Source organism: Trachurus trachurus (assembly GCF_905171665.1).
Source record: "Trachurus trachurus genome assembly, chromosome: 3".
NCBI classification, from domain to species: Eukaryota; Metazoa; Chordata; class Actinopteri; order Carangiformes; family Carangidae; genus Trachurus; species Trachurus trachurus.
Genome location: NC_139893.1, coordinates 18540820 through 18552839, shown reverse-complemented (window position 1 = coordinate 18552839; position 12020 = coordinate 18540820). Strand labels below are relative to the sequence as shown.

Sequence of the window (12020 nt, the reverse complement as noted above, 5' to 3'; positions counted from 1 at the left end):
TTATCATCCAAAACACCATCTATTAAAAAGAGCTATTTTTGCCTTTTCTGCTCTCTGGTTGAGTTGACACGACCTCCTATCGGCCATCAGTGGCACATTTCAATCTTGACTCAGTGGACTTAAGTGTCTTCAGTGGTTCATTAGGGACCTATTCTCTCCCAGCACAAATGGGCCCGCGGCCTGCTCATTACTGGCTATGTGGCATCAACTGCCTAACTCGCTCTTCTCACCGGGAGGGAAGAGGAGGAGGAGGTGTCGGGGACTGATGGAGCTCTTTAACTCACGGGTAATGGGCTATTGTAGCTCACACAGTGATTCAGTTTCTCTCTGCTAACTGGAGCACTAAGTGAATTAGTTGGAGTCTAGTTTGATGCTATAGTCTGCACATGTAGCACCGTATGATGATACGAAAGCACTGCACGCTCCGCAGAGTTTATTGCTTTTATTTAACGTGATGTAAGTAACTAAGGATTGTTTCAGGTGTGTTTCACAACAACACACAAGTTCAATCTTATTTACCTTTTTATAGGGTAAAGTGGTACATACACTGTAGCTGATAACTTTGTGCACTACCGAATGAATGCACTGTGTTTCTATTTTCTTTAATTAGTTGGGTAACTAATTAAAGGTCAGCTTGATTGCCTTTTATTTATAAACAGCCATGCTGTGCTTTTATTGGCCACAGGAACAGAATAGGCTCTTTGATTTGTAGCTGTATGAGCAACAGCCTGTATATTTGTGTGTGGTTTGTGTGTTAAGAATGTACTGATATGATCCAAGGTCTCTTAGGTCTCCAGGTCCCTCGTTGGGATTACTGGTTAATCTTCCTTGTATTCAGCCGTGTCACTGCTCAATAACTCCAGCTAGCACCTATCTCAGTAGACACGATTAAACTTTGTGGTCTCTGCCAAACGCCTCCTATTGTGAGAACACTATTTGTGGAAGAAAAACACAAGGACAGCACATGACAACAATGTCATCCCGTCGCAGTAACATTGTCTCTGTAGCTCCCAGCTGTAAACTGACTCAGGAGTCAGATGATGGATTTTCAGAGAAACCTCTCTCTGATGTTACACATCCAGCACCGCACAGCTGTTGTGTCACTGTAGCTGTGAAGACGTTTGCCTACAAGGGGATACGGTTTTTGTGCTTAGATGCACTGTTTGAGCAGGCAGGAGTGTGGACGTTTACCACTCTACCCCACTGTGGCTTTGCCCCTCAACCCTACAAGGTGGTTATAATGGCTCAAGTTCATCTCTATCACTCCCATTATAAACTACTGTGGCTATAAATGTCAGTGAAATTCATAAAATATCAATGTATATACAGTAATGACTGAGCCACAACAGCAGCTGAGTACAGTAACATCCTTGGCTCACTCCAGCACAGCGTACAGCAGTGTCAGCCAGTGGCAGAGCTAACAGGAGGCTGTCTAACTAATTGCTTGTTGTTGTCAAACTCTCTGTTCAGTTAGCATAGCCATTGGGCTGCCAGAGCTCGCCCGTGTGCAGCTCTTAGCACCCAAACAATGAAAAGAGAGGAGAATTGTATCCATGCAAATACAAAAATGGAAGCCTGACCCAATTTCACTGTCATTGATGGGAGCTGTAAGGTAATTTAAAATAATTAGCATAATTGGATAGATTGCATCTAGCTTAGCAGTCGGCAGGCACACATTACGGCAGGGCCCTGGAGCGTGAAAATAGCCTGCTCACGCCTGCATCTCTGGTGTACTTTTTAAAGGTCTGCTAACTATGAATGCCCTCTTCCTGTCCTCCTTTTCTCTTCACAGCAATTGATTCTGCAGTGAGGGGACACTTTAGCCTGTGCAGAAATTCAATTTAGGGTTATTACCCCGTATCAGTGATGTTCTTGCTAATTTGATTGCGTCCAGTGAAGTATCCTTTTAAAAACAATCGAGGACAGGCTCAACAAAGATTGGTTTTGCCGCAATGCATACATAATGACCAGTCTCTGTTGGCCTGCCTCTGTCTCACGGTTTCCCCAGCTTTTTCCTTTCTCACAGAGCGCTCATTGAAACAGAGTGCATTACCCAACAGCACCTCATGATTATTTCAACAAGTCCTAAAAAGGCTGCCTTGTGGGATCGCTAAAAAATTGATATGGGTAATATGCCGAGATAGCAGTTCTGGAGGGGAAGTGAGGCCCGGAGCCATGTGTGGGTCTGTTGTGTGTCTAGTGGGCTGTGATGAATGGGTTGAACGGATGCTGATCTGTGCTTGGAAAGCATCACAGCTACGGAGTTGCTGAGGAAGCAACCCAGCAGCTGACACAGGGAGACACCTACCTCCAGGATGTTGCCTCGGTGACGTGGCGTGGGTGATGGCGGGCATGATGTCCCTGTCATCCGCACAACGCATAGCTGGTGGCAAACTTGACCCCTGCTTAACCTCGTGTTGTCACAATGTTTACTACTTGGAACCAGCACAGGATGCATGTCTGAGAAAGAGATGAACATTTAAATTCACAAAGCAGCAGATGTAGAACATCCAACTTAATGTTTGTCTTCCTCATCAACTCTTTCTGGCTTCTCTATAGTGATAACCGTAATGTATGTGCTGTAGATCTCAGTGTAGCCTGCCATTAGCAGCTCTCAAATCAGATCCGACCCCGTGACCCAGCTGATACCTTCAGGTGCTCCCTTGTACATCTTCCCCGCTCTTCTCTTTTCCATCCCCAGCCTCCCGCTCATCAAAAGCTCTCTGTCTTTCAGACTCGTATAAGCCAGAGGCTTGCCCTTATCTGCTCACTCTTCTTCAGCCAGCACTATTATCTGACTGCCGGAGCCCATTAACAGGTTATTGACGGGATATGAGATGGCATACAGTACATCTCTGAAGGGAGCAAGACCAGGGGAGTAGAGATATGGAGCAGAGAAGAGAGGTTAAAAAAAAGGGGGAAATGGGGCACTATTGAGTCTCATCGTGATTTATGACATTGCTGAAAATAAGCAAGTCAGAGTCCTTGTCTTGTCTATCTGCCATCACCTGTATCTCTCCCTGAGCGAGGACACTCACACTCCATGATGAGTTCTTGGAACAGAAATGGGAAAGGGAGAGATTATGTTTAGAGCTTAATGTTGAAAGTGACCCCTTTACACAGCAGCGGGCTTTAAGTCCCACTTGATATCATCCATATTGTGTCTTTTCACTGAGGCCATTTGAAAACCTCAGCTCAAGACAAAGACTCTTTTCACTTTGCTGATTTCCAACCAAATCATGCTTAATGTGCACACACTCCTGTCGCACGCTTAATGTTTTCCAGATGCTTTTTTTCCCCCTCGCTCTCTCTCTCGAATGGGAGTATTACGGACATCTGCATGTGCTCCTGACAGCATGAAATCAAAAGCTAGTTTTCCCTTCAGACTTTAACAGGGATTGGTTATATCATAAGAATAATCGGTATGAAAGGGCTCACATATCCTTTGAGCAGAATCCTTTGATGTTCAGGTGCTGCAAAATTGTCCAGAATGAAAATGTGTTGAACTGCAGTCACACTTTTCACCAGAGGGGGGCAGTGTTGTAAAAGGCGTATTCCTCGCCCTTCTGCTTGTCTCCTTGCTCAACGGAAACCTACTGTCATCGCTGTCTGTTGGTATTGCACCTGTTTACTTTGCTGTGTCAATATTGCCTCTGCAATTTGTCCTCCAGTGCTGGTGCTTGATTTTCTTTATGTATGAAATCATATCAATGTTGCTGTCCACGTCCTCTGTTTGCAGCAGGGCTTCAGACGTACCCTTTAAGCATGTATACTTATGCTGTTTAATGAACGCCTCTACTTGGTAGTGTCAGCAGCTGCACTCTAGTTTCTGAACGTCGCCATTATCTCCTTCATGAAGAAAGACTCTGAGGTCCTATGCGCTAGAAGTGGAACTGAGTCTGGTTGGAGTGAAGTTGTGTTGTTTAATAAAGGGCAAGGCCTTGGTTTTGTATGGTGTGTTAAAATGTGTGTGTGCTAGTGGCCAATGACAGAACATGAACTAAATCCAAGGTCAGCGAATCACAAAAATAATCTGCAGGTAGCTGTAGGAATTAACTAGCACAGCGGCGTGTGTTCTGCTCGTTTGATGTGTGTATATGTGGGTCAGAGACGAAAGAGGGGCCGCGGACTCTTGTGTACTTGTGCTGTGTGCGTGTGTGTGTGAATGTTTGTGTATATGACTGTAGCCGGTCATGCTGATGGGAACCTATCTGCTCCAGAGCAGTTTTGTAACAGCGTCTCCATTGTAGTGTCAGCGTAGCTCGTGTCCAATTCCTCAGACACAGTGTTGCTGTGGAGCTGTCAGCAGTCATACAGGTGTGGAATATCAATGTGTTCTCTGGCCTTTGGGTGTCTGTGTCTGTAAGAAATTGTGTGTGCGTGTTTGTGTTTGTGGGTGTGGCGTGAAACATGTGGGGGCGTAATATTTGGATTTCACTGATAACAATACCACTGAAACTGCTCATTGATACTAAATCTTAGAGGTAGTGGTCCATGTCCATGTCTGCTCATCAGTTGTTAATGCTCATAAATGCTCACAATAGATGTGCAAAAACCATTCCTCTTCTCTTGTTAGGTCAATAAACATCAGAAAGTAATGAAATAACCACCATTTTGAAAGTCAGAGGCATTCATACAGAACTTATAGTTTCTGACATCGGCATGATTTTCTTTTTTCTTTTTTCCTCAGAAAGGATTTTGCACTGACCAACAGTTTGATGCAACTCACCACCACTGTAGCATGCTGTGATGGGTTCGTGTCTATGGATATAAATTAAGGATGATCAAAAAAGTGATTACAGAAAGACATGGCTTTGCTATTTCATACTTTTTTTGTGTCAAGTTCTCACTTCTCACTATTAAATTGGTTTAAATTGAGTATCAAATGCTTTCTTCTTTGTAGACACAAGATGTGACAGTAGAGAGTTTGATTTAATTTCAGTCAATGGATTTTTCACACTGGGGAGGGAGGGGAAAAAGCAACAAGTGACCATAAAAACTGAACTTGCAGCATTTTCCACTGGCTCTGCTGTCCATCTTTATCTTTGGTTTGCTCCAGTCATATTTTCACCAAAATGTTCACCTCCTAAGTGCACATTTCTATCTCAGTCTTACAGCCAGATATGTTTCAGAGACAGATAAATAGATGAAGATCATATAGATAATAGCTGCTGTCTTGCTCATCACATTTAAATCAAAGCTTTCTGTGCAGGCTGCTGGACCACATAGCCTATATTTTCTTTATGCATTATACATTTGTGAGTGAGTGGGCGAGTGACAGGACAACAGAGAAGTCAACCTTCCCCACTTGGCTTTGGTTTTGATTTGTGTCATTTACAGTATTGAAGACTGTAGCCGCATCAGCAGTATCTGGTTTGTGCGGTGTGCAAATTCTGCTTTTAGCTGGCTCTTTGCTTCAGTATTACATGTAATGGCAGATATACAATTTTGCTTACTTTCTGCTAATTTTTCATGTCCACATGCATGGTATTATTTTTCACCACAAACGTATCTTTTAATTTTTAGGTTATACATGTGTTAAAACAATGAAACAATATATAACAGCAGTGCATATGTAAGTGCCATGTTGGCTAATTTTCAATTTATTCTCTTATGATGACATAAAACATAAATGAACCAGAGGAATTGGGTTAATTTTATGGATGTTGCTGTGTTACACTAAGCAAAGTTACAGTGCCCCACAATCTCTTACAATGAAATGAAGCCCTTATCAATGCTGTTATTACACCTGTATTTTTTCTTCTTGCTGTCATATATTTACTACTGTACGTATGTATGCCTGGAAGTCCTGTTACAATGCGTTATGATTGAACTGCGCTTGTCAAAGGCGTACTCAATTCTCTTTTTGAAATATACCTTGCCTTGTGAAAAAAAGGGATGAGTAATGTGTTTCCTCCTCTTTAAAATTATATATATTCCCCTCCAAGAAACACAAACAAGCACTCCAGTGTTGTATTATTTTTTTGTGAAATTATAGTTGATGTTGTTTAATTGTGAAACCAACACAGATATGATTCACTTGAATCAGTCTGCACGTCACAGTCAGATGTGAGCTGGGCTGACTAGGCTGATAGCTAATAATTCATGTCCACTTATCTGATTTTGGGTGCATCTTGTATCCGTAAGTGCATGTGGATGCGTGCATGTGCTCTTCATCTATCTGTATCTGTCAGCGGGGATATAAGATATCACTAGATTTTATTTACCAACAGCCTCACTCATCACCTTGCATGCACCCTCTCTATAAAAGCTGTGATCCTCCTGTCTGCTTGCGTCCCACGCTGTCTCGCAGCCTCCATGCTTACCTCATGTGCCTAGCTAGCGTTACATCCCATGTACCCGGTGTGGTGAAACAACACAGGGAAGAAGCAAATCCAGCTGCACCAATGCATTGCACGCACGAGGAGAGCAGGACAGAAGGAGGTGTTGATAGTGACAAGGTGGCGAGTAGTCTTGAAAGTAGAGTGGAGAGCAGTATGAAGATCACTTGCAGCCTTTTTCTAGCCGGCTCCATGCCTCACTGTGAAGCTGGGGCCCATTGCCAGAGCTCGCAAAGACTGTAATGAGTTTATTTCATGTCGGCTGTGAAAGTGCCCGTCTCTGTCTCGCAGGCACTCAACAGAGCTGAGGCCCATAAACACAAAGTGCAGTGTGTAAATCCCCACGGTCTGACGTCTCCCAGCCTGCCCTCTACGACTTCTGAGCACCTCTTTATCGAGAGGGAGAAGGGAGAGGCGAGATCCCCACTTACCCCCTGAGAGGACACCATGGGCTTGGCTAGAAGGCGCGGCCCTGCCCTCTCACCAAAGACTACTTATGTTCTAATCTTCAACCTCTACTCCTTACCCTCGCCTCTTTGGAGAATACACTTTTTTTTCATGTCGAGAGCAGACCCGAGGAAGGACAATCAAACAGTCAGCTACTGTACAGAACATGCTGTTTGTTGTAAGCAGCACCAGATCAAAACAGCTAAGTGTGCAATGGTTTTTTCTTTGGCTCGTGAAAATTTCACCTCTGACGAATAGGACATCAGATGTGCGTTTTCCATGACGTCAGTCCGGTCAGTGGCCCAGCTTGCCCTCCTCTCCTGTCCAGTTCCCTCCCCTCGATGCGATGCAAAACGCTCCCCTTGTATTATCTCTCTGAGAGCAGGTCGGTGTCTGCACAAGGTCCCTGCATATAGCTGCGTCCTCCCAGGGCCTCGGAGCAAGCGGTAGGTCACTGCAGTGAGGGAGATGCAGAGTGAGGCAGAGATGTAGAATGGTGAAGGGGAGTTTCTATCTCTTGTTTCCTCTCTGACATGGCTTTGGTCCGTGTTGAGGGATTAGTGTGTAAGGCTGCACCACAGCCTCTTCCTTTGGCTTGTTTCCAGATATTATCTTAAAGCGCGAGCTTGACGGCGGCCTCTCTTCCTCTCGCTTTTGTTTCCCTCTTTCCCATCCCCCTTCCTGTATGAACTCAGTGGTGTGAGTCATCCCAGCCTGCTCGGGGAGTGATTTAATTGCTCTCTCTCCTCCTCCTTCAACATGCATGGTCTCGAAGAGGGCTGTCACTGACCCTCCACTCCTACAAAAACACAACAGCGACCTATTCATTACCACAAAGGTTGGTCCACCTCCAAAGACAGCCAAAATACACACTCTAGAAATGTACTTGCTTATGGTGGCACAATACAGTCTCATTCTGCCATGCATTTGCCCTGGTAACTCTTTTGTATTGTGTGCCATGCTGTCGCCCTTCTGGGTGAATAGAATGTGGGCATGTGAGTATGGAGTGAAAAAACACAGCAAAAGCACAGCGTCTGTAATCACAGTTAAGGAAAAAAAAACCGTTTTGACCATTGGGGGTCAAAGCATTGTTGTGTGCCTGGCACTGTGTTGGGACAGGGACTGTGATTTGCTCCAGATCATAATTTGAAATGCCAAATGGACCATTGACATATGAATAGAGCACACTGTCATAGCAATAACAACCACTTTTGCATGATGTTCCATCTCTATTTGATGCAATGCTGTGGGAGGAAAACATTTCATTTCTTCTGTCATTTTAAGTCTCCATCATTTGTGTCCTAAGCATTGAATTATTTTTTACTTTAATCACTCTCTAAAAGTCTTTGCCATGACTCAGGCCCCAACAGCCAGGTACACATGGACTAGTGCACTGTGCATTTGCAGCAGTGTATATGATTTCTATGGCCTCTTTGCTCTGTACTTGTGAGCTGAGGCAGTAGGTGGCACTGTTCCTACAGACGAATAGGTCGGAGGGGGTGGGGGGTGTAATGGGGAGAGGCTACCTCACGGGATTGGCTGAATTTGATTGAAAATAGGTCTGCCTTAACTTAGCGATACTCATCCATATGTGAACCTCCTCAGATGAAAGACGTGTTTGTTGTTAACAGGGGAAGTGATTATTGCACCTCTGCAGCAGTCGAAATCTCCTTCATAGCAAAGCGATTTCAACATTGATGTTGGCCGTGTGATAGATGGAGCTCAAAAAAAAAGAGGGTGAGGAAGCTAAAATGCCACTGTGATTATAACAATTAGAGAGGCTGAGCATAATGTAGAGTGTGTTGCTCCCGGGGTTGAGTGGCTCTTTTTTTTCTCCCCTGTGATGCTGATGAGTGTCTCTGAGTTGTATAACAGCAGACAGGGATCAATGGAGAATGCTGACTCTTGAGAATACTATGGATGTACTCTGGACTGTCTGAGATTGCTACTAATCCAGAATGATTATTCAGTGTACTCTTTGCTCTTGGCCTAGTCTAGACAAACAATACATACATAGACAGACTGTATGCCGCCGTACTGTATAGGTACCAACACTTTTGAGTAGAAAACACATACCAAAAGGTGAAGAGTCTCTCTGAAGTTAGTCAAACACACACACACACACACACTCCTTCTCACCCTACAAGATTTTTTTTTTTAGATTTAAAGCAGATATCAGTGGAATGTTTTTGTTAATATAAGTCCTAAATAGTCCTATTTTCCGTCAGCAATCACTTACATGAAGTATTTCAGCCTAAACACGAGTCTCTCCGTCACTCTGCTCTGCTGTAACCCGAGGAGAAAATTTTCCTTGTGGGATACAAGTGTTATCCATTGAGGAGAGAGAACGGCATGAAGGGCTGTGTGTGCAGCCAAGGGATGCGCGTGAATGTGGTGACGTAGCACGAGGACCAATTGATGCCTGACAAGGGCGGGGGCTGCTAACTCATGGTGCGTTCAAAGAAACTCGTACTTTGTGTTTTTCCTTCCTGTGAAGTCATACCAGTTCGATCTGGTACGAGTTCACGGGTCGGAAGTTACGAGTGGCCGTTATAGGGAACTTTCACAGACAACAGGATGGTAAAAACACGAGCTACGGGTTACCTGGAACGCTACCAAGTCGTAGTTGTGACTTGAAGCTGTAACTTACGGTTTCAAAAGCCTGCCTTGAACGCAGCATTAGCCGAAACGGCCGTGAAGCTGATATCTGCTTTAACTAACGATTTAACTTAAGCTGTACAGATGTTGCTTCCATCTCTGGTTTTCGGTGCACTGAGCCATCGCCAGGAGGCAAAGCCTATAGGAACACAAACAAAGTCCTAATGCTTACCTCCAGATCCCTCTTCTTCTCCCCTCTCACCGGCATCCTGTCTCACCTGCCGCCTGCTTCCATACCGCTCAAACAAAAGTAGATATTTCTGAAGCAGTAACAGCATGTATTTCTAAATGCTGCATTGATTTTTTCTTTTCAAAGACATTCAAAATTTGAGTAGGTGTTGGTCTGTCACGTTTGAAGACTGCATACTGAATTAATGCTGTGATTCAGTGAATACTGTATGTTTATATGAAACCTGGGCCAAATAGTATTTACTACTGTAGTAATGTTCATAGTCTATTTTAGAGTAACTAGATGACAAATGGGTTATAGAAAACATTGCTACGGTAAAGGATTGCAGGAACAATCTTGCAAATGTATTTACTGTATGTTTTGATGGTTGCATTTTTTCCTATCTGTTGACATCACTAATGTGTCCCACCTTCTCTTTTTTAGCTGTGATGGAAGTGCTCGTCCCGGAGCAGCCAATGGTGGCGCTGCACGGCAGAGATGCCGTCCTCAACTGTTCCTTCAGCCACGCCAATCCCTTCAACATGTCTGATCTGAGCGTCTTCTGGCAGCTGACAGACACCAAACGCAGTGTGCACAGCTACAGGGAGGGACACGACCAGCTGACGGAGCAGGCAGAGAGCTTCGTCAACCGTACCAGCCTGTTCCCCACCCAACTGGGCCTTGGCAACGCCTCACTCCTGCTGCGCAGGGTGGGGGTGGCTGATGAAGGCAGTTACACCTGCTTCGTTAGGGTGCAAGACTATGGCAGTGCCGCTCTGCAGCTGCAGGTGGCCGGTGAGTCACGCCATGACGACCATGACACATGTAGAAACAAACAGATGAACATACATGGACTGTTCCGTTTGAGAGAGTAATTGATGATAAACTAAATCTGAGTTGCAGCTTCAAATGTACAATATGTGTTTTCCAGATTGTTCTTCTTTTATGTTAAAGGAAAATTCAGTGTAGTAATCTATGTAGTACCACATTCTCATTAAGATCAGGGTCAAAATTTAGACAGCAGAGAAGGCGAGGCACCCCAACTTTTAGTCTCTATTATGGCGTCTGCTCAAAAAATTCCACTCCCCGCGATGCAACCAAATCACATCTTTTGTCAGACTTTTCTGGCCTGATAAATGGCCATGTTTCAAAATCCATGCCCCCAGTTTGAAACTTGGGCTTTGTGCAAATGTTTTCACAGGCTGAATGATACTCTCTGTCCTTGGTGTGACGTCTCTTTCACTTTCCCTCCATGTTAGAATTCAAGAAGATTTTAATATTCCATTTAGAAACAACTAAACAAATGAAATAGTTGTTTTGAGGATTCAGTCAGTACAATATGATCTGTGTAATGACTAATGAATAAATGCCAAATTGATTGTGTTGAAACTAGTGAAACTACCCCAGTGCCTATGCAACCATTCGCACTAATAGTATGCAGTAAAATGTATTCTACGTTTACTAGCGTAGACTGTGATTTAGGATTGCTTCCTCTCACGAGTCTTGAACAGGTGATAAACACTTTGAGAAGCGCTGATTGTGGTCTCTGTCATGGTCAATATGTGCTGACTTTGATTATTAGCTTTTGTTACGGTCAATCAGCCATCACTAGCATCTTCTCTCCTGTGTGAATACATCGCCCACCTTCACAGCTGAGAGCCTTTTATTTATTTATAATGATACTGTGTGCCTTTCTTCCTTCTCACATTTCTGTGTCTGTTGTGAGATTGTTTCTGTATTCTCCAAGGATGGATGTGCATTAGGCGGAGTTAATGAATTTTTTTTTTTTTTCCTCCTGGCCTGGGAGAGGAAAAACAATGTCTCCAACAGTGACAAATTGGCTCAGTTTTATGCATTAGATTTATAGATGTTCTATTTTTATCCAGAATTTACAGTTAACATTGTACACTTCCTTCATGCTGTGCTGGAAGAAAATGAAAGGAGCCCTCGATGGAAATCTGCCTGTCAGTCAAATGGGCAGCTGGGGAAGTTAGTGTGTACCACGCTAAATTTGCGTTAAGAGTCGACTTTTCGAAAAAAAAACAAACAAAAAAAACAACAATTATTTCATCTGGCCCTCAGCTCCACCTCATTGTTTGCTGAGCAGTGATTGGCTCTGGGAATACAGCAGCCTCTTTCTCCGCCACCTCTGTACTCATGTTCTAGCTCCGGGGATTGGAGGAGCATGATGTCAGCCCAGACTGACGATTCACCACTCACCTCCACTCGTCCACGCACTTTACCATGCTATAGGCCGAGTCGTCCCGTATCTTTTGACTCTGTCAGTTTTCTTCCAGGCCTGCCCACCTTCGCCTCCCCTCTCGGCTGGCACCGTATTTCCTTTCTGGGAGTGGCTCGGTGCTTTGGCTCTCTAGAGAGAGCGGCGTTGTGTAAGGATGCAGCAT

The 12020-nt window shown here is 44.2% G+C and overlaps 1 protein-coding gene across 3 annotated transcripts in view; it reads left to right on the top strand.

The window, feature by feature from the left end:
- cd276 (CD276 molecule) overlaps positions 1-12020 on the top strand; it is a 63023-nt gene that overhangs the window by 7032 nt on the left and 43971 nt on the right. The window contains exons 1-3 of one of the 3 annotated variants that reach the window (XM_083969210.1): positions 4206-4317; positions 4691-4792; positions 10060-10410. In XM_083969210.1, the coding sequence (XP_083825336.1) occupies positions 10065-10410 (346 nt within the window). In that variant the 5' untranslated portion in view covers positions 4206-4317; positions 4691-4792; positions 10060-10064. Of the gene's footprint in view, positions 1-4181; positions 4318-4690; positions 4793-10059; positions 10411-12020 lie in introns of those variants that run through there. The other 2 variants (XM_083969209.1, XM_083969208.1) reach the window with 2 other exon arrangements.